Genomic DNA, 22,734 nt, shown 5'->3' on the forward strand with positions numbered 1-22,734 from the left:
AGAGCAGATGGGAGAGTAGTGGCCGGGAGATGAGGGCGACTGGGAGAAAGGGGGTCCCTGGAAGGCTGTCTAGTCATTATCGAACTTCCCACTACATCATCTTGATTTAAAATTTAGAATCTTGCAATAACCCTGAGAGTTAGACAAAGTGAGTAATTTTACAGGTGAAGGAACTAGAGGCTCGGAAGGCAAATGACATCTGGAAGTGGCTAACGAACAGCTGAGCTGAGTGCAAACCCGTCTTCTGACTCCTGAATCCTGGGCATCTCTGCTTGGAAGACGATCACTGAGTGGCCCCAGGAGATGTGCCAACAAACAGGTTTATTTTTTGAAGTTGCAGTTTTATGATTTTGTACATTATGAGTTGTTGGTTTAGAAATTGGAAAATATGAGGGCTTCCCTGGTGGTGCAGTGGTTGAGAGTCCGCCTGCTGATGCAGGGGACACGGGTTCGTGCCCCGGTCCGGGAAGAACCCACATGCCGTGGAGCAGCTGGACGCGTGAGCCATGGCTGCTGAGCCTGTGCATCCGGAGCCTGTGCTCCGCAATGGGAGAGGCCACAACAGTGAGAGGCCTGCGTAACGCAAAAAAGAAAAAAAAAAAAGGAAAATATGGGAAAAAAGTAACTACCTGCGATAATTTCATGGAGCTCTTTTCCTGCTGTCTACACGTAGACACACATACACTAAAGCTGTTCTTTTTGACATAATTAGTCTCAAAGTGTATGATCCATTTTATAACCTTTAAGAAACTTAATATATTGTGATCCTTCCTCATGCCTTTAAATAATGAGTAACCGGTTTGAATGACTTAGAGAGAAAAGCAAACAGAATAACTTGCCAGAAGCAAACAAGGCTTGTTGGCTGGATGACCTTCAGTCCTACCCAACTGCCTATGACCTTTTTATATACTTTCTATTGAACATTTGCATCTGCTTTTTGGAATGAGTGGTGGTGCAGGAACTAAAGCTTCCACGGCACAGACTTGTAATTTCCACTGCTCTCTTGCAACCCTGGAGGGCGTGTGTTGTATGCCTCGGCCTGACCCGATGTTCCCAGGCCCGTGGGTCCACTTGGGCTTCTGGTTTATGGGGACAGAATGAACACACTCTTCCCCAGGCCCCCAAGGTGAAGCCACACCATACTTCAAAGATGAAACTTCAGAAACCCCTATGCTCAGTTGAGGGAAACAAAACCAATAGGTTCATATGGGTGTCAGGATAGGTCCCAGGCAGGATCAAGTTTCAAACCTGACACCGATCCAGAAGCCACACTGCACCAGTCCAGAGCGGGAGGGGAACACATGCTTTAAGGGTTCAGTGGAAGCACCGTGTTCGGGTTCGTGGTCGGGGCAGCAGATCTAAGGCACATGTTACTTTGATCCTGAGACCGTCACCTGCCTGCCTCAGGAAGCTTCCCTGATGCACATTTTCTTAGGATGTAGTCTGTCCAGCTTTGAGGTGCTGGGGCTGATAGGTCATGCTGGGGAGAAAGCCAGGATGTGAACAGATTAGGGGTGAGTGGTCAGAAGTCAGAGCAGGTCCTCTACCTCTGTCTGGATTTCTTCAGGCTGAGTTTTTCCCACCTTTGTCGTCATTCACGTTTTACATTCATCCAGGCTTTTTTTTTTTTGAGGTACGCAGGCCTCTCACTGTTGTGGCCTCTCCCGTTGCAGAGCACAGGCTCCGGACGCGCAGGCTCAGCGGCCATGGCTCACGAGCCCAGCCGCTCCGCGGGATGTGGGATCTTCCCGGACTGGGGCACGAACCTGTGTCCCCTGCATCAGCAGGCGGACTCTCAACCACTGCGCCACCAGGGAAGCCCGGGTCTCCTAATCTTGATGAGCTTCTCTGGTCCCTTGGATCTTGCCTCAGGTGTTTTTTTGACTGCTTCTCCCTTGATGAGCAACTGTTCAAAGGGAATCTGCTCTTTGGATCTCAGGGAAGGTCATGGAGGCTGGAGTCTTGCCTACAAGAAATGCGGGACAAAAGAAAAAGCCCTCCATGTCTGGGAGCCCCACGGGGCCCCGTTCTGTTTCATAACCCCCAGTACCTCAGAATGTGACTGTATTTCGAGACTGGGCTTTTTCAAGAGGTCATTAAGGTAGGATGAGGTCATGAGGTTGGGCCCTAATCCAAATCTGACTGCTGTCCTTATAAAAAGAGGAGATTAGGACACAGATGTGTACAGAGGGGAGAGCATGTAAAGATACAAGGAGAGGACGGCTGTCTACACGCCAAGGAGAGAGCCCTCAAGAGAGACCAACCCTGCCGACACCTTGATCTTGGACTTCCAGCCTCCAGAACTGGGAGAAGATAAATTTCTGTTGTTTAAACCAACCAGTCTGTGGTACTTTGTTATGGCACTGGGAGCAAACCCATACACCACGTCTAGGAAAACCTTAGTAAGCAGATAAAGCGCCCACCCCTCTCTAGAAGCCACTGGGCAGGTTGTGCAGCCCGGGAGGGCTGTCTGCTTAGAGCTTTATGTGGAAGGAGATACGTGCTTCCTGAGCCTCCTGATCGCCACTGAATCCCGCTCTGAGAGAAGTCCATCTCCTGGAATGTGCACGAATGTCATATGGAAAAGGTCAGGGTCAGAGACACGGATCCTCTTCCCAGCTGTGTCATGTCCAGTTCTACGAGGTGGGAAGGGATGAGGGCTGCCCTATTGCTAAAGTCCTTACATTCTGGGTCCCTTTAAAAATTGAAAACAGGGGACTTCCCTGGTGGTGCAGTGGTTAAGATTCCACGCTTCCAATGCAGGGGGTGCAGGTTGGATCCCTGGTCAGGGAACTAAGGTCCCCCATGCCACGCGGTGCAGCCAAAAAAAATAAATAGAGAAAAAGTGAAAACAAAAAATCGAACCTGTCAAACCACGTAAAGCAACGTCGGCTTTCACTGCAGAGCTCAGGAATCTCCAGTCCTTTCCAGACCGATCCCCCAGCTTGGCTGAGATTATGGGGAGGCGAATGATTCACAGAAGAATAACAGTTTTGGGTCTGGGCTGGAGGACGGGTTGGAGCCTGTGGGGAGACAGCCTGGGCCTCCCTGAGCCTGGGGACCCGGGCTGCCTTGTGGCCACTGCAGCTGGCTGTCCTCTGAGCTGAGCAGAGTGATGACGACTGACCGAGCTTCCTCTGGGGGGAGGAAACAGTTAAAATCCTGCCGCAGCTGCAGTCAGCTGGGCGTGGTTCTTCCATCTGACTGAGGCCGCAGGATCCTGGGCCCAGGAGCAGAGGAAGCCCAGCTCTGACGCAGAACTTCCACATGGCTGAGTTTGATCTGATGGCTCCAGGGCCGCTGCCCGGGGTCCCCTCTCACCCTCCGGCCACTCTCAGCCCAGACTCTGGGTCGGCCAGCCCAGCAGCAGAAGACGCAACCTCCCCGGGGAGCTCCCCGGGGGAGAGCCGGGGACAGAGCCATGGCTCTGCCTGGCAGGGGGGTCCTGGGGCGGAGGCGGAGGAGGAGGTCCTGTGCGACTTCTGCCTCGGGGCCAGCAGGGCGAGGGCCACGAAGTCCTGCCTGACCTGCATGGTGAACTACTGCCCGGAGCACCTGCGGCCGCACCAGGAGAACAGCAGGCTGCACGGCCACCAGCTGACAGAGCCCATGAAGGACCGGGACCTGCTCGTGTGCGCGGCCCACCACAGCCCGCTGGTTGCCTTCTGCTGCCCCGAGGGGCAGTGCATCTGCCAGGAGTGCGGCCGGGCCGAGCACAGGGACCATGCCTCTGTCTCCCTCGATGCTGCCCACAGGGACAAGGAGGCAAGTGCCGGGGTCCGTGCGGAGAGGGAGGTGGGGAGGCCGTGGGCCAGGGAGAGGCCTAGCCTCTGCCTCGGCTCCTGGGGCTGCTGGCTTCACTCCTGTGCTCTTAGCTCTGGCCCCTGGCTGTGCAGCCAGCATCCCTGTCTCTCTCACTTGGCTTTGGAAACTGGAGCCGGTTACTCTGTCGCCATTCTCGGTCCTGCTGTCCCTGTAGTCTCTCTGTCTGCATCTGTTGCTCCTGTGGCTAGTTTCCTGCTATTTCTCACTTAGCTTTTGGTGACTGATCTGTGGGTGGGTGTTGGGTGCAGAAGGTGTTTCCCTCTGGCTGGATCTGAGTGGCAATGAATGCAATGTAAAGCTTGGCAGAAATTCAAGAGAAAAGAGCCAAAACTTTGCCCGAAGTTCTCTTTTTCCCTTTACCCTAAACAAGAGATCAGTAGCAAAAGGGCCCCTCTGGAGATACTGGGTATGAAATCCAAGAGCTTGAATAGTGCCGAGATAACAGAGAACTGGAAACTTCCCTCCGGGTACAATGTCAAGGACTGCTTACCTTAGGGAAAATAAATCTCCTCATCAGATAGAGGTATCAGGAGAGACTGAGAAATACTGTACTCATAGCCTGTAATTTTATTCCCATCAGGTAGGGCAACCATTTCTAGAACAGCTGGCTTTTCTTTGCCCTGAGAAAGCTGAGAGCCTGGAGAAGTTCCTGGGAATGGATTCATATGCTTCGTTTCTCATAGTCGGACTTTCCACGAGCATGTTTCTTCTCAGTGGGGAAGTGCAGTTCTTTTGTCCCACATTTCTTGTGTCCAGACTCCGGGCAGCTCCCTGTCTGCACTGAGCATGGCCACCAGGCCCATGGCAGCGTCTTGGCCCCGGGGTTCCTGGGCAGCAGACAAGGAACTTCCTGGAGGAGGACCTGCTCCTCCACACCCTCCCTTAAGTGTGGATTTTATCTAGCGTTAGTGGGAATTGTTCCAGAAAGCTCTGTATTCCAGATGCCAGTGAGTCACCGTTATCAGCTCTACAATCTACTTGCCAACAGTTCCCAGCATCTCCAGTGCCAGGAAATGTCCAGTCAGGAGAGCAGGTCACTGCCACACACTCCCCACGTTCACAGCCACGTTCACAGAGGAGGCTCTGGGTCAGCAGACAGGTCAGAGGATAAAGCTCCATGTAATTGACTACATGGTCTTCATGGAGCCTTGCCGTGTGCTATGTGCTTTCCGTGGATTTTCCCATCCGGTCCTGGAATAACTCACTGAGGTGGTGACTCTTTTCGTCTTCACCAAATTTGTCCAGACTCATACAGATGACTAAGCCATGGAGTGGGAATGGAAGCTTCTGGAAAGCCACCCCACCGGAGGAACACAGGGAAGGACCCCAAGGTCACAATATTATAACCTTTATTTTTTTTGTACCAAAACCCTGCCACACATGTCGTAGAGAGATTAAAGCAGAATGTGCTGCTTTTCCCTTGTTCAGGGTATAATATCTGAATTCTGTTATGTTTAACTGGAAAAGTGATGCATGTCTCCGTTCAGAAACAATCTCCACCAAACACTGAGATAGATTTTCCCAGAAAAGCCCTCCCTCCCAGCCTGGATCTGCCCTTCTCCCTCCTCAGAGGCAGACACCACAATCTACTCTTTCTTCTGTTTCCTTTCGGAAATTCTGTGCCCGTAGCAGCATAGATACAATATGAATTTCAACGTAGTGTAAGCTGGTGCATTACCGAGACATAGGGTAATTGTCATTCTGAGCAGGGAGAGTTGTGTTGCTCATGTGTGGAACCGCAAATTCAGACATCCCAGGAGGGAGCTGTGTCAGGTAAAATACAGACAACTGGGGCAGTTCTTGGTGCTGAAAGCAGGCCGGTTACAGGTGTGATGCAGCAGCCCCGTACCCCAGATCCTTGGTGCGGGCCCAGTTCCCAGCCTCCGCTCCCCGGTGTGTCTATCAGAGTTCTTGCCTTTCCATCCTGCATCCTTGCTTTCAACTCTGAGAGTGAGTGTGTGCTCTGTAAGCGCTTTTTGGGTGGCCCTGCCACGGCTCAGGAGCCAAAAGGTTTCTTGCAAGGAGCCCAGGAGACCAGCTCCGAAGACACAGTACCTGGATGAGGCTGCAGCCACCACCAGGATTATTTTGAAAGTCTTGTTGGACATAAGTAAGGCTCCAGAAGCTCCATCTTTCCTCCAGCCAGCCCAAGCCCGCTGGAGCTGCTTGCTGAAGGTCACTTTGGATTGAGTTAAGCGCTAGTCACTCAGGCATGTTGTGCAAGGGAAACCGTGAACAGCAGGGTCAGCCACAGGGACACAGAGAGGCCGGGAGCTGCATCGGGTCCACAGAGCGATTGATTTCTCAGTTCACCGACAGAGCCCCTTCTGAGGCTCCCATGGTCTCTAGCTATGCCAGTGGGCAAAAACTCTGGATTTGGGAATTCTGGGTGTTCTCTGATTATTTGTTCTGTGCCGCTGGGCTTCCAGAGGCCAGCTCTTCCCAATGGGGACTCAGCTCTTCCCCTTGCCCAGGCCAGCGCCCCAAAGCCTCTTAGTTGTCTTGTTTTGTTTTTTTAAATTGAAGTGTAGTTGATTTACAATGTTGTGTTAATTTCTGCTGTACAGCAAAGTGACTCAGTTTTAAACATATATACATTCTTTTCTAAATATTCTTTTCCATTATGGCTTGCCCCAGGAGATTGGATATAGTTCCCTGTGCTCTACAGTAGGACCTTGTCGTTTATCCATTCTACATGTAATAGTTTGCATCTACCAACCCCAAATTCCCAGACCATCCCTCTCCCTTAGCTTTTTTTTTTCTTTTTGGCCGCACCCTGCAGCATGCAGAACTTCCCGGACCACTGTGCCCCCTGCAGTGGAAGTGCAGAGTCTTAACCACAGGACCACCAGGGGAGCCCTTCCCTTAGCTTTTTTTTTTTTTACATATTTATTGGAGTATAATTGCTTTACAATGGTGTGTTAGTTTCTGCTTTATAACAAAGTGAATCAGAGCAGCTAATCTTAACTCCACTCACCTTCTCTGAACTAAGGCTCGCTGCTGGGAAATGAAGCTGTGGCATGCGTGTGTGTGAGTTGTGAAGTTGGCACTCTTTCTGTAACTGCTTTCCTGTTTGTTCTTTTCTGTTCCTTTTCACGGTTATCGAACATTATCGAGCACTTTCTATGGGCTAAGTGTGCTACACTGTCTCAGGGACTGTGGGCTGTAGTCAGGAAGCCAGGGCAGGTCCACGTCTCCCTGGACGCCAAAGGGCTGGGGCAACACAGAGGCCCTGCTGCGTGTTCCAAGGAGGAAGACCCCTGGCAGTGAGGTCAGGGCAGGTATCTTGGGGGAAGGAAGGCTCGGCTGGGCCCCGTCTTAGACCTTCAAGTCCATTAGTGGCATCCAATCTCAGCATTGGTTCCAGAAAGCTCAGGATATGGTGGGGATCTTGGACACAGTCTCCAGGTAGAGCTGGAGCCGAGTTCTGAGAGCCACAAGTGTTCCCGCTTGTTGGGGGCGCCGTTAACCAGCATTGTTCATGGCCCATCTGCTGCCAAAAGGCGGGTGGTTTGAGGCTGTTCAGGAGAATTTCTTCTAGAAGTTCTGAGGAGTGCCTTGGACTCAGTATTATGCAACTTGTTTTATCCTGAACATTCCACCAGGCTGTACATCTTTCAAGAGCAGGGACAGTGTCTTATATAACTGGACTGGCATGTAGTGAGCTCTGATCAGCTGGCCAAGGAGTGAAGTCAGGGCTCAGCGGGGGCCCTAGTGTTCCCAGACACAGACTCTCCAGAGGGAAACACAAAGCAACTGGCACCATCTGGAAGTTCCTTCTCTCTTCTCCCTCCCCCTGCTGTTCCAGTTTGCATCTCTAACCTGACCCTGGTCACTGAGCTGCGTACCACCTTTGCCCTGGAGATAGAAGCAAGAACGATTTTGTTAACATATTCTTGAGGCACCAGAGGAGACGCTAAACCAACTGATGAGGGTCGTAGAGCCTGAGAGAGGCAGGTCTTGTACCCCAGATATGGTGCCCGCTGAAGCGGGGAGGACTCTCTGTGCCCTTGGACATGGGGCCGTCTACTCTCATTGGCACTGCTGTCCTGCTTTTGTGTGGGGCCTGCCTGGGCCTGCGATGTGCATATGGCTCACGTCTTGGGACACCCCGGAGCCAGGGTCTGAGGCACCCCGTCATTTCCTTGGAACAGGAAAAACTGGAGATGCTGGTCTCCCAAGGGGCCCCGCCTCTTGTGGTAAGCAGGAGTGCCTGCTTGTGGGGTGACTCACTCAGAGGTCCCCATTAGGCACTTGGGAGTCCCTTTCTCCTTTTATGGCAGTCCACAGACAGTGGGGAGAAGCCCCCTCCCTGGACACTCTGGGGGTCTCCTGTGTCCCCGGATGGTGCTGGGGCCGACCGCTTTAACACACTCTGCACTCGTTGCTACTGTGTGTTCTGTTGTGTCTCCCACCATCTTTCAACAAGCAGCTCATGTCCCCTCCCATCCTGGAGCAGGTCACTGGGTAATAAGCCTTCTAGACAGACCAAGATTCCACGTTGCCCCCAAATAGGCTGGACCCCGCATCTTCCCTGCTTCCCCCACTCCCGGGCATCAGGTCTCAGGTCTCAGGGGCGGGAGGTCACCCGGGCTCACTTGGCTCTGAGTCAGGGCTGCAGGGCGTGAGCAACTGTTCCCGGGCTTCTGCAGACGGAGGCGAGTCCCCTGCCTGCCTGGGCTGCCACCACTGGGGCCTGGGATTCCCGCGGGCTTCAGTGGGAGGAAGGGGAGACGCATCACAGTGCCCCTGCACCCCGAGTTCTGTTAGGGTGAATGACGACACAGCTGGAGTGCAGACACACGCTGCTGTGAAAATCAGTGAAAGCTCTTCTTTCTTTCTTTTTTTAAAATTTTATTTTTTTATTTATTTATTTTTGGCTGTGTTGGGTCTTCGTTGCTGCGTGTGGGCTTTCTCTAGTTGCGGTGAGCGGGGGCTACTCTTTGTTGCGGTGCACGGGCTTCTCATTGCAGTGGCTTCTCTCATTGTGGAGCACAGGCTCTAGGCACGCGGGCTTCAGTAGTTGTGGCTCACGGGCTCTAGAGCACAGGCTCAGTAGTTGTGGCACACACGCTTAGTTGCTCCGCAGCATGTGGGATCTTCCCGGACCAGGGATCGAACCCGTGTCCCCTGCATTGGCAGGCGGATTCTCAACCACTGCGCCACCGGGGAAGCCCGAAAGCTCTTCTTTCTGTTGCTGCTGTCTCGTGCCCTTGTGGACGCAGAAAGTGACGGGGCCTCTGAAGTTTGCAAAGGCTCTGCTTTCATGCCTCGGCACGTTCTCGGCAGACAGTGCTTGGGGAGTTTCAGGAGGCAAGAGTGGGGCTGGGCAGGGGCGTCGACGTGGGCAAACCCGGGGTTCTCAGGCAGGCACTTGCCTCGGCGGGGAGGGTTCGCTCTGCCTGCATCCGGCAGAGAATAAGAGTCCGTGATGGAAAGCAGCCGAGGTAGTGCTGGTAACGATGATGAGGATAATGACACCACCAACATGGATGGAGCACCTGCCACGCGCCCGCTACTGTACAGAGTTCCTGATGACACGCCTCCCATCCTTGCGGGAACCCTGTGAATTGGGCACTTTAGCTGCTCTCACCTCACAGGTGAAGAAATGCAAGTGTGGAGGCATTAAGTAGATTTTCCCGAAGTCTCATCTGCTAAGTAGAAACCTAGGATGCCCACCCCCGACTTCAAGCGCCCTGTGCTCCTTGTCAGGCTGTTCTGGGGCCGGATGGGCTGGACTCAACTCCACTGACAACTGTGTGACCTTGGATAGGTGGCTCCATTTTCTCACCTGTACAATAGAGATAATGTGTTTACCTGCTATGGGCATGGTCAGGATGATAGGTGACACAGAGAAATGCTTGAAGCGATGCCCAGCACAGCATAAGCTCTCCCTGCATTTTAGCCAGTTCACCCCAGGAAGTGCCAGCACATAGCTGACCCTCTGTGCCTCCACTGAGGGTGGGTGCTCCAGCCTGGCTTCTGGGAGCAGCGTCTGAGACAGACTCCCCTATCCATGGAAGAAGCACAGATGGTGCCCTTGATCCTGGGGACCTTCCAAGTGCCCTGGGCTCCTTCCTCCTTGACGCTGACCTTTCCTCTTCTTAGGCTGAGCTTCGGATCACCCAGTTAGACCTGGAGCGGAAACTCAAGTTGAATGAAGATGCCATCGCCAGGCTCCAAGCCAACCATAAGTCCGTGCTGGTAAGGCTGGCTGGGGTCACCTGCTGGGCTTTGGCACACCTGGCAGCTGCTGCATGCTCAGCCAGGCCCACCCGGGGTTGTGGGATGCAGGGTGTAGGCCCGGCCCCCATGTCCACGAGCCCCATGGGTTTTATCGTTGGGTGAGAACTGTGGGTACAGATAAGGTCAGCCACACTGCAGGGTGGCTTCAACTTGTTATGGGGATTTGTTATGAAATTAGTTCAAGATTCAGGACTGGCAAGTGATTTACTTTTTAATGTTATAGAGTAGAAGCAAGCTAGTCCTGTAATGACAGTGTCCTTATTTGTACATGTGCATATGCTTTTTTGACCGGGAGAAAAGGGTGTATGTGGGAGTCAAGGCGGGTGGTTAGCCAGAGCTCCAGAAATTATGTATAGTCTTGGATTCTTCCATCATAGGAGGGTGTTCTGCATGCAATTCTCACCAGTCCTAAATCCTGGCAGCCAGAAAAGAGAGGTGAGAGCTGCTGGATTAATGGATGGTACTTGATAAGGCCAGTGGCGTGCCAGGCTACTTAGTTTTAGTCTCTCTGGCTTATGACCACTTTCTATAATAAACTCTAAGTAGACCCAAACAGTTCCACAAAGGTTTCTCATTAGTGGCAAGCCAATAACCTCAACTCAGAGGAGAATGCAAAACAACTACCCTATGGCAGTCAGTCAGCAGCAGCATCTTTGCATATCAAGAATGATTCTATCCATTCATCCATCCATCCACCTACGTATCCACTATCCATCCATCCATCCGTCCATCCATCCACCTACATATCCACTATCCATCCATCCATCCACCCACCCATCCATCCATCCATCCATCCGTCCATCCATCCATCCATCCACCCATCCATCCATCCATCCATCCACCCACCTATCCATCCATCCACCCACCCATCCGTCCATCCATCCATCCATCACCTACCCATCCACTCACCCATCCATCCATCCATATCTAATACATGTAACCATTTCAGCTTAATTTCTTCCTCCTTGGTGTTTATAACTAACTAGCTGTGGAAGAATGAATACCTATTTCTTATCCATATAATCTTATGAAAAGAAGAACAATAATTATCCCTTTAAAGTCTTGGAAACCTTCAGAGATTGTTGATTTCCATGCTCAGTGTAATCTGGAGAACTGCATGGAGCATCTTGCCTTTTCCAGCTCTTTATTTTCCAGACACTTTGATCCCTACTCAGTTCTTCTCTTAACTGCATGGTAACCAGGTGAGGTAGTTACCACAGTGACCACCATGTAGGAGGTACATGAGGACACAGAGACAACAAGAACCGTCCAGGGCCCCTAGGTTGATGGGACAGGAGAGCCTGGGAGTGTTGCTCCCTTGACCTAAGAATTACTCAGTCTGTTGAAATGGTGGTGCTTTAGTTTCTATATCTAAGAAATGGGGACTATTGTAGTACAGTCGTCCCTTGGTGTCCTCAGGGGACTGGTTTTAGGACAGCCCCCAATCCCCTCACCACGGATACCAAAATCCGCAGATGCTCAAGTCCCTTGTATAAAATGGCCTAGTATTTGCATGTAAACCTACACACATCCTCCCGTATACTTTAAATCTTCTCTAGATTACTTGCAATACCGGACACAATGTAAATGCTATGTAAATAGTGGCCAGCTTGGCAGAGTGTAGTTTTGCTTTTTGGAACTTTCTGGAATTTTTTCCCAAATATTTTCGTTCTGTGGTTGCTTGAATTCGTGAATGTGGAATCCGCAGATATGGAGGGCCATCTGTATTTACCTTCTAGGGTTGCCATGAGAGAATATGTATACAGTGCTCAGAACAGTGCCCGGCCCATGATAAGCACTTACTAAATGTGGCCGTTATTGTATTACTATGTTATGTAATTAAAAAGTGACCAGGCATGCGGCAGGACCCCAGGAGAACAGAAAACAGTACCTGGAGGGGCTGCTCAGAGGGCTCTCAGATGGGATGGTCATGGAGGGACAATGGGAGAGATTGAGGCAGGCAGGGCATGGGCTCCGGGCTGTGGAGTGGGGTGAAGGGAGGGTGAGCAAAGGAAAGTGTTTCCAAGAACTTTACATGAAGTTTAACCAGGTAATTTGTGTTGGGGCAACGATCTGGAGTCGGGTATTGTCAGAGGGAGCCATCAGCACCAGGACCTAAGAACTACCAAAGAGAAGTGGAAACCGTTGAAAACGTGGACTGAAGTTGTAAATATGACATTGACTGAAGGCATTTGTAAAGGATGTGGAAGGATAGAATCCCACATGCACGAGTGCCATCGTGCAAATCCTTGCTATTCATCACGTGGAATTTGTTTTATATATTTTTGAACGTGACATTCCATTCTGCACAGGTAGGCTGGTCCTGCGATGCTTAGGTGCTGTGGACACCTGCACACACCCTAAACATTTTGTGCCTGGCACAGACACCATAGGGTTAGATGTGCTTTTGGCTCAGATGGACCCGGTGGGCAGTTTAACTGGACATAAATGAAATGCTAAGAAAGCAAATTCATGCTACTGATTTGTATAAAGAAGCCAAATTATTATTTTACCTCAAGAAACATGACTATCAAGTATACTGAATACGTACACTGTCCTGGTTGGAAGATGGATGTCACAAACTTGAAGAGCAGCCCGACTGTCAGAGCTGGACTCAGAAATCAGATAATTCACTCTCTCATCTGATGGATGAGAGACTAAGGGAATGATTGGCAAATAAGTACTTATACTCTGGAGAGTCCTTCTTGTTTCCGGGAACCCAGGATTCAAATGAGAATAAAGGCTTCCTTTTACAATAGGAAATTGCTCCCTGATTTTGCAGGTTTCTCGGGTTTGCATTTCTGCGTGTTGAGCTTTGAGAAGGTTGGATGCCTCACTAACAGGTTCTTCACTCCCCCACCACCCCGCCAGGTGTCGGTGTCGGAGGTAAAGGCGGTGGCCAAGGAGCAGTTTGGGGCTCTCCTTGCTGCCATGAGGAAGGCCCAGGCTGACGTGATGCTTTTCTTGGAGGAGAAGGAACAAGCTGCCCTGGGCCAGGCCAGTGGCATCAAGACCCACCTGGAGTACAGGAGCGCAGAGATGGAGAAGACCAGGCAGGAACTGGACAGAATTGCCGCCATCGGCAACCCCGTGCTTTTCCTGGAGGTATGGGCTGCCGTGCCACCCATGCCAGGGAGACCTTCACTCTGCTCGGCCTGTGGCACACGGGGGAAAGGAACTGCCTGCTGATAAACGGGTGCGCAGGGAGCTGTGAGGACAGAGAGCAGCTGAGTACAGGAGTCCAAGAGGGAGGGCTCTCCAGAGCGGAGAGGCTGGAACCGGGTCGTGGAAGATGCATTATGTGCCAGCAGAGGCAATGGCATGTGCAAAGGCAGAGAGGTTTGAGACAGCACAGCTGATGTGGGGAACTAAGGTGCTTTCACAAGGATGGGGTGTGGGACGCTGGGCACAGGGTGGTGGGAGGCGAGGCTGGTGGGGCCAGGTGGGCATCTGGTTGTAGAAGCTTGTTCTTCATCGTGCAGTCACAGCAGCCCAGGGAGGACTTCAGCTGAGGGGTGATGAGCTCAGGCCTCAGTGTGCTTTATGAACCACTCCGACAGTGGAGGGATACTTGCTGGGCCGGGGTGAGACCGGGGTCCTGCTGCCTTTCGGAGAGGGCTGCCCGTGCTGGGGTGACTGAGGACAGACAGCCCAGCAGAGAAGATGAGACCTTTCATTACAATGTGCCATTCATTGTATGTTAAGCCACCTGCCATCAGACATTCCATCTTCCTGGATCTGTCACTAGAGCGCTGTGTAGTTTTTAGCAAGTCATTTAACCTTTTTGGGTCTCAGATTCCTCATTTATAAACAAGCAGGTCGGAGGCAGTGATTTCCAAGGCTCCTTCAGTGCTAATATTCCTACATACAAATAATTCTTTTATTGCATTTTGGGAAGAGATTCCCTTCTAGTTAACGGCAAACGCAAATGTTTATTATGAAAAAAAAACTTGGAAAATATGGAAAAATATAAAGGAACACGATCATCCGTATTCCCATCACCCAAGGTAATCATCATTAGCCTTGTAATGAGTGAGATTGAAAGAGTAACAGACAGAGACAGACATACCAAAGAATGTCTTTCAGTTCCTTTACTTTACAATATCAAAACAAAGAAACTGGGCTTCCCTGGTGGCGCAGTGGTTGAGAGTCCGCCTGCCGATGCAGGGGACACGGGTTTGTGCCCCGGTCCGGGAGGATCCCACATGCCGCGGAGCGGCTGGGCCCGTGAGCCATGGCCGCTGAGCCTGCGTGTCTGGAGCCTGTGCTCCGCAACGGGAGAGGCCACAACGGTGAGAGGCCCGCGTACCGCAAAAACAACAACAACAAAAAAAAAACAAAGAAACTGTGAAGAAAAATTTGGCTTCCCATGTCATGAGTTTCCTAAAGAGCATATAAATAATTTTAAAAAAGAAATAAAATCTATTTTTTTCTCCTTTTGTAACTTTAACATAAAAACTTTAATATGTATAAAATATATTTTAGTATAGGACAACTTATTTTAGTTAAACATAACTTCTTTTTCCACAAATTTTTAGCCAATCGAAATGACATGTATTGTTCCCCAGTGATTCTTTTTTTTTAAAGAAATAGACCATTTTATTTTATTTTATTTTTTCTTTTTTCGCTGTGCCGTGTGGTATGAGGGATCTTAGTGCCCCAACCAGGGATCCAACCCTCGCCCCCTGCCTTGGAAGCACAGAGTCTTAACCACTGGACCGCCAGGGAAGTCCCCCCAGTGATCTAAAATGTTACTTTTATCATATATGGCACTAAATCTACATAAAATGCTCATTTTTTCTTCCTATCTACTCTCTGGCTTGGCCTCTTTCTTCTCTTCCATTAATCTAACCATTCTGGTACAATTGTTTTCATCACTAAGTTTTCTGCTGTACCCAGTTTGTAATTCAGTGCTTCCGTTGCATTTGAATTTTGATAATGTGTTACACCTGAAAGCAACCTTTCCTGATCACTGCAGAGTTTTGAAGCATGAGAGGCTTAATGTGATTATCTATGTGAAAATACTTTTCAAACTCTAAAGCACAGAACAAGAATTAGAGAACACTGTGTATTGGATTGAACCGACTAGGAAAATGCAGCAGCAAGCATTCCCGCCTGAGGACTTGTCTGTGAATCTTCCAAGTGGTACACCCGTTCCTCCATCCCTGTCATGGCCTGTGTTTAAATTAGTTTTAAAAAAAAAGCACTGATAGAATGAAGGTTGCAGGAATGTTACCGCCATCTGCGCTGTTGGTGTAACACATTTGTTCTTCGATTCCCTGTCTGGGCTATGTATTGCATCTGCTCGCGGGTGCCTCGTATCTCTTGATTTTTAGAAGTCCACTTTCCCAGTTAAAAAACACGAATGCTTTCTACATTATCAGACGCTGAGCTGGACCCATTACACACACTTTCTTTGTGAAGTGCACGTCACCATCAGCCTATTTTACAGATGAGGAAGGTGCCGTATTGAGGAGGGCAGCCCTGTTTAAGAAGCACCGAAACCAGGGCAAGTTCTGCCATGTGTCCTTTCCTGCAGGAGTACTGCAAGTTCAAGAACATGAAGGACGATGCTTTCCCCAGTGTCTACATTGGACTCAAGGACAAGCTCTCGGGCATCCGCAAGGTCATCACGGACTCCACCACACACCTGATCCAGTTGCTGCAGAACTACAAGGAGAAGCTCCAGGAGTTCTCCAAGGAAGGTGAGAAGCTGTGGCTTGTAGTGTCTCGGAGGGGCTGACGCGGGAGGTGGGAGTTGGGAGGGAGAGCAGAAACGGGGAGCTTCTCATTTTCAGAGCCATCCTCTGGCTCGCCGTGCTACTGATGGACACTTACCTTGATGACTGACACCAGAGAATGTGAGTCAGTCACATCACACCCTTGGCCAGCATCTCCGAGACTAGCTTCTGAGGTTGCTGATGCCTGTACTTTCAAGTGAAATCCAAGTCAGGCTGGGGTCTTTCCTCAGCGTGTTTTACTTTAGTGTGGTCCATTGAGCAGGGGTCTCTGACACATGACTAGCGTCCGGGCCCTTCTTCCCGAGGAAGCCCAGGGAAGAGGGGCTGGGGGTTCCTGCTTCTTAGGTTCTCCTGCCCACCTGGACAGGTGTGCATTCACAATTCTCTGATTTTCTAGAGGAGTACGACATCGGAACTCAGGTGTGTGCCGTCACTGAGCACAAACACTGGACCTCAGAACCAGAGCCCAGCACCAGGCAGCACTTCCTTCAGTGTAAGTCGTGAACAGCTTCCCTTTCCCTGGGTGTGGATGTACGTGTGAGGCTTTGGAAGCAGGGATGCCGTTTCTCACGTAGGTTTCAGGTTCTTGCAACATCAGGGTCTGTGCCCAAATGGTACATGTTAAAAAGTTTAATTTAAAAAAAATTTGAACTTTTAGTTTTGAAACAGTTTCAGACTTATGAAAACATTGCAAAAAGAGGACCAAGAATTCTTGTATACCTTTCATTCAGTTGTTCCAAACGTTAACACTTTACGTTACAACAGTGCACTGATCCAAACTGGAAAATGAAATTGCTGCAAGCCTATTAACTAATCTATGGAATTTATTCAGGTTTCACGAGGTATTCCTCCCGGTGTCCTTTTTCTGGCTGAAAGTCCGGTCCAAGGTCACAGATGTTTCTTTGTCTCCAGTCTGGGTCCAGTCCTTTTGTCCTTCTGTGTCCTTCATGACCTTGGCCCTTTCAAAGATCCTGGCTAGTTCCCAGATGGGTCCCTGTTAAGTCTGACTTGGCCAGAACTGCAAAACCCATCGTCCCGTCATGATGTGGGAGTGTCCTGGGCTGTCAGCATTTTTGAAAACATGTTATTTCCAATCAATACTTCCTTATGGTTAACAAGGCAGGGAGGTTTCATCTCCCAGGAGAGGAAGGGCTGCATCTGGGTAGTCAAGGCTCACTTTTAGGACATGCAGCTGCTTCATCTCTTTGCAATGTGCCGTTGAACCCTGCTTCTGCTTGCTTTCTGGGGGTGAGCGCTGGCTGACCAACTCCTGAACTCCTTTTGCTCTGGTCGTGACGTGGAGCCTCGGCTTCGATGACTGTCTCCTGTTCTTTCCACAGCTCCTTATTTTCCCCAGGACCTCTCGGTTTCCACACAGTTTCCTTGATTTACTCTTTCCTGCTTCCTGACACCAGCACATCTGTGTTTTTTTTAAAAAATAAATTTATTTATTTATTAATTATCTAATTTTGGCTGCATTGGGTCTTCGTTGCTGCATGCGGGCTTTCTCTAGTTGCGGCGATCGGGGGCTACTCTTTGTTGTGGTGCACGGGCTTCTCATTGCAGTGGCTTCTCTTGTTGCAGAGCACGGGCTCTAGGTGCGTGGCTTCAGTAGTTGTGGCACGTGGGCTCAGTAGTTGCGGTGCACGGGCTTCAGTAGTCGTGGCTCACGGGCTCTAGAGCTCAGGCTCAGTAGTTGTGGTGCACGGGCTTAGTTGCTCCGCGGCATGTGGGATCTTCCTGGACCAGGGCTCGAACCCATGTCCCCTTCATTGGCAGGCGGATTCTTAACCACTGCGCCACCAGGGAAGCCCCACATGTATGTTTTACTAACAGATATAGTTAATACAAGAAGCCAAACACCTTTTGTGCTTAACATTAAAATAAAAGTGAACCACATCCTATTACAATCTGTTTTCTGTTGCATGACAGTCATCTTTTTTCATGCATGACATTAACTTTTGCTCCTAGAGCATTGCTGTGAACTTTTAGCCTTTTATGGACTCAGATCATTTCACCTGTCCAAGTTCTGTCAAACTGCCAGCTTGACTGACCAGTGGGAGCCACTTGTAAGCTGGCCCCTTTGTCCTTTAAGCATTGACCTTCTGCCCTTGACATTCTGAAAAGTATTGCTGCTTTCTGGCACTAACAGAATGTTCCAGACCCATTCTGGTTTCCTTGTCCCAAGGCATAGAATCACCTACCCTGTAAGGAGCCCCGGGTCCCCCTAGATGAGAGGAATACTAACGCACTCATTCATTTGGCACGTGTATACCGAGCATCTTCTCAGAGCTAGACCCCCAGGATAGAGTCCCACATAAAATGTGGAGCTGATAGAATAAAAGGAGAACATTCATGAAACAAACACACTGATAAATAATTACACATTGTGATGAGTACCAGGAAGTTATAAAGCCAGGGTGCTCCGAGAGACATTGACAGGCAGGCATGGAGACGTCTTTGAGGACAGACTCACAACCACAATCTGAACGGATCAGTCGGGACCTCCCTGACTCAGGTCAGGGTGAGGACCCCACCGCGGAGGGAACGGTCTGTGCCGAAGCCGCCCGAGTGGGTTCAGCATTGGGTGGGTCTGAGGTCAGGGTGCTGGAGTGTGGAGGTCAAGGGGTAGAGGGCAGGAGATGAGGTTGCTGACGCAGGCAAGTGCCAGTCACTCAGGGCCGGGAGGCCAGGGAGGCGGGTCACTGCTTTTTCCTAAGGGCAGGGGCACCATCAGAAGCTGTAAGCTGGGGCGACACGATTCACCTTAGCTGGCTCCCTGAAGCGAGCTCCTGTCGGGGAGAAGGTCTGGGCGGGGGAGGCGGGAGAGAGCACCACGACCAGCGTGGGGCTACTGCACGCTCTGGGGGAGATTTGGGGGTGGCTTAGATGGGGTGAGGTAGGGCACTGAGAGGGTGGGACCCACAGGACTCAGGGCTGCCTGCGTGTGTGGTGGGACAAGACGTGGGAGGATGAGGGAAAAGAAATGGAGTGTGACTTGGGCACCTGGGTGCGTGGAGGTGTTGTTCTCTGGGACCAGGAAGAGAATGTGTGGGGCGGGGGACTGCTTGAGAGTTCCCCTGCTGAATAGTGGCCAGATATTTTAACAAATGAGGGAATCAAATATGGATGTATGAGTGCCTGTCTGCCCCAAACCCTTGCCGACGCTGGGTAGAAAAGTGCCTGGATTTCAGGACGTATTTGTCGAATGAATGAAAGCATGAGCCCATCCGCAGGTTTTACTTCTTGATTCAGTTCAGCAAATAATACAGTAAATTCCAAGCAATTTGAGCTTCAGGAAGGAAGGACGTGGGTTGGCTTGTCAAAAGGGGTCTGGGACCACTTAAGACCTGCATGGGCGAGGTGCCCCCTGCAAGCAGTTCTCCGTGACACTGGCCTGGTGTCCCACAGTTTAACTCATTTCTGGCACTGCCTGGAGATGGCGTCAGATCCCACAGGATGGCTCCCACTTCAGATGCCAGTTGCCAGGTGTTGGGTCCCCAGGTGATGGACAACTTCTGTCCGACTTGGCTACAAATCAGAGGTTCCCAGGACCGCACCCCCCACCTTGGACTCGAGCATTTGCTAGAACAGCTCACAGAAGTCAGGCAGACAATTAGGTTCACCAGTTTATTAAAGGGTGTGGTAAAGGACACAGATGAGCAGCCAGATGGAGAGAGAGATGCACGGGGCAAGGCCAGGGAGGGTCCCGATCGCAGGAGCTTCTGTCCTCCTGGAGATGGGGTGCATCGCCTTCTGGTGTGGATGTTTGCCAGCCTGGAAGCGCTCAGAACCCTGCACTATTGAGATTTTATGGAGGCTTCATCTCATAGGCATGATGGCCCACTAACTCCATTTCCAGCCCCTCTCACTTGTCCTGAGATTAGGAGTTAGGGCTGCAAGTTCCAAGCTTCTAGTCATGACATGGTCTTTCTGGTGACCAGCCAGCCCCCTCCAGGAGCCCACCCAGAGTTGCCTCATCAGAACAAAAGATACATGTGTAACCTGGGAAATTACAAGGGTTTCAGGAGCTCTGTGTCAGGAACGGGGGCCAAAGACCAAATATTAGAACAACAGATGGTCCATGTGCTCTTATCTCAGGAGATTACAGGGAGCTTTGTGCCGGCAACCGGGAACCAGAGACCAAATATATATTTATTATAAATCACAGTATCACACTTGCGTTCTATTTTCTGGTTTTCCCCCACCTCTTTTCTGGGAAGGAACAGGGGTCTGGGAGACAGATGTCTTTTCGTCCCTTGGAGGCTCGCTAGGTTTGAAGGGTTGGGTCTGAATCACCTGTCGGTCCCTGACTTTCTGTGTCCCCTCAGATGCCTGTGACATTGCCTTCGACCCCGACACGGCACACAGGTACCTCCGGCTGCAGGAGGACAACCGCAAGGTCACCAACACCACGCCCTGGGCGCACCCGTACCCGGGCCTCCCCAGCAGGTTCACACACTGGCGGCAGGTGCTGGCCCAGCAGAGCCTCTACCTGCACAGGTACTACTTCGAGGTGGAGCTCTCCGGGGCGGGCATCTACGTGGGCATGACGTGCCAGGGCATTGACCGCAAGGGCGAGGAACGCAATGGTTGCATTTCCGGAAACAACTTCTCCTGGAGCCTCCAGTGGGATGGCAAGGGGTTCAGGGCCTGGCACAGTGACACGGAGACCCCACTCGAGGCCCGCCCTTGTCAGAGGCTGGGGGTCTACGTGGACTTCCCCGGAGGCGTCCTCTCCTTCTACGGCGTTGAGCCGGAGGCCATGATGCTGGTGCACCGGTTCGACTGTAAGTTTTCGGAGCCCGTCTACCCAGCCTTCTGGCTTTCCAAGAAGGACAACACCATCCGGATTGCGGATCTGGGAGAGGAACCCGAGAAGCCGGCACCGACCCCGGTGGAGCCTGCTCCCTAGGTGCCAGGGTCCAGAGCCCAGACCTGTGCTAACACACAGACGGGGCGGCAGCTTGCGTTTTAAGGCTGACTGGGGGGCAGAATCCCTGCCAGCGGTTGCTGGCTTTAGAAATCACGTGGGTCACAGGATGAGGGGAAGGCTCTCTGGCCACCGCCTTGGGCTCCATGCAGCGCTGTTCCCCACGTTTGCAACAATCCTCAGGCCCTAAGTCCCCCTCGCCATCTTCTCGTGATGTCCTGTCTGCTTGGGTGAACAAGCACACTGTGCCCAGAGGTGGTCACCAGGAATCCTCAGAACCATCAGAAAGACTGCAGAGGAATCAGAATAAATCACTAACTTTATCTCGCTTCCCCCGCGTCCCCGGCACTGTCCTGAGCTCCTCCCGTGCGTCAGCCCTCGTGGCTCTCATGGCAGCCCCGTGGGGTAGCTGCTCACACCGTCCCCATTTTGCAGGTGGGGAAGCTGTGGTCCGGTGGGGGTCAGTGAACTTGCTCGGGCTCATCGTGGTCACTTGGTGAGTGAGTGGCCCCTAGGAGGGCTGATGTTGAACTTCTAACCACGACCCCACGCTGCCTTCCTCCTTAGACGGTGGGTGTTGTGTGCACGGGAATAAACCACATCATGAACTGCGTTCGTAGGAGTAGAGTGTCTTACAGCCTCCGTCGCTTTGCACCCGCACGTCTGACTGGGCCTTGCAGCTATGCTGTGATGGAGAGCTCACTACCTCACCTGGAAGCTCACCTGGTTTGGGGACAGTGAGGATTGCAGGAATGTCTTAGTGGGGTCCGAGTCCTAGTCCCTGTAACCTCAGGCGACAGGGCTCCTTCCTCTCTTCTGGAGCCACCTGGATGATGTGGACGCGTCTGATTCCTCATTCAAGGGCAGTTCTCCCATGTGTTTGGGGGCAGCTCTCACACGGTCCCCCCCCCGGGAATTATTCTTGGTTTCTCACTCTATCCTTGGCTTCTCACTCTACCTCCCACTTTCCTTTGTGGTTTCTGGACCTTCTACTCCTCTGATCACATCCCCCTCCTTTCTACAGATGCGCTCCCTAAGATTCATGATACACATTCATCAAACCCTTAGTCAAATGACAAATTGTATTCAAATGGGTTTCTGAGGACATAACCTGAGGCCCCTTTTGGGATTCCCTGGAAATAAAACTTCTGGGTCTTTTCCGTGACCTGTGTCAAGTCAAGTTCCTTCCTCTTCGGCCAGTCTGACGGTCCTGTGTTGAGAGTACTTTACTTGAGCGTCACTCGACTCGTTTCCAGAGACCCTGCCCTACATTTGAATTCTAGGATTTATATAGTATAGGATTTGAATTTTTAAATTGAATTTAAAAGCTTTGAATTTTATTGACCTTTAAAATATTAAAAAATTTTTTTATTGGAGTATAGTTGATTTACAATGTTGTATTAGTTTCCGCTGTACAGCAAAGTGAATCAGTTATACATACACATATATCCACTCTTTTTTAGATTCTTTTCCCATATAGGCCATTACAGAGTATTGAGTAGAGTTCCCTGGGCTATACTGTGCATCCTTAGAAATTTTTAAATTTGAATTTTAAATTTCATCACATCATTGCTGCTTGCGGAGATAGTTTTATTCATGACTCTATGCCCAGTGTAATAGCTCTCCTGCCTAGCCTGGTGTCACCTACAGAATTGGTAACCCTTTCTTCTTAAATCTTACTCTTGTTGATATACATATTGATTAGGTTGATACCTATATTGATTAGAATCTTGCAGTCCTCAGCCAATATCTTTTGGGTTTAGTTATTCAATAAGTTATGCATCAGTAGAATTGTTTGCTAATGTAGCCCACCTTATGCCCCTTTATCCACTGCACACCATGAAGGACTTTTCAGCGGCAGAGATCAGGATATACTATGTCAGCCTTTCCTCTCTAATGATGCTCTCTAGGGGGAAAGTGAGATCAGCTTGGCTGGGTTGTTGATGCTTCTTACTTTCTTCCCCAAATGCTCACATAATATTTGACAAA

General features: G+C 50.7%; 1 protein-coding gene across 2 annotated transcripts; it reads left to right on the forward strand.

The window, feature by feature from the left end:
- The first annotated feature begins 3,194 nt into the window (after positions 1-3,194).
- Positions 3,195-21,910, forward strand: TRIM16 (tripartite motif containing 16). Of its 2 annotated transcripts, XM_060081421.1 has the most exons (6): positions 3,195-3,765; positions 9,934-10,029; positions 12,943-13,176; positions 15,611-15,776; positions 16,210-16,305; positions 20,144-21,910. In XM_060081421.1, the coding sequence occupies exons 1-6, from the start codon at positions 3,268-3,270 to the stop codon at positions 20,725-20,727; spliced, it is 1,674 nt and encodes a 557-aa protein (XP_059937404.1). In that variant the 5' UTR covers positions 3,195-3,267; the 3' UTR covers positions 20,728-21,910. The 2 variants fall into 2 exon arrangements, with proteins under 2 accessions (XP_059937404.1, XP_059937405.1); XM_060081422.1 differs by lacking the exon at positions 12,943-13,176.
- Positions 21,911-22,734: the final 824 nt, after the last annotated feature.

The sequence above is a fragment of the Mesoplodon densirostris genome, chromosome 18 (genome assembly GCF_025265405.1).
Source record: "Mesoplodon densirostris isolate mMesDen1 chromosome 18, mMesDen1 primary haplotype, whole genome shotgun sequence".
NCBI lineage: Eukaryota > Metazoa > Chordata > Mammalia > Artiodactyla > Ziphiidae > Mesoplodon > Mesoplodon densirostris.

Coding starts and splice junctions, on each gene's coding strand:
- TRIM16 (XM_060081421.1), top strand. CDS start 3,268: ATGGCTGAGTTTGATCTGATGGCTCCAGGGCCGCTGCCCGGGGTCCCC. Junction 13,177..15,610: donor ACCCCGTGCTTTTCCTGGAG/GTATGGGCTGCC, acceptor CCTTTCCTGCAG/GAGTACTGCAAGTTCAAGAA. Junction 15,777..16,209: donor CCAGGAGTTCTCCAAGGAAG/GTGAGAAGCTGT, acceptor CTGATTTTCTAG/AGGAGTACGACATCGGAACT.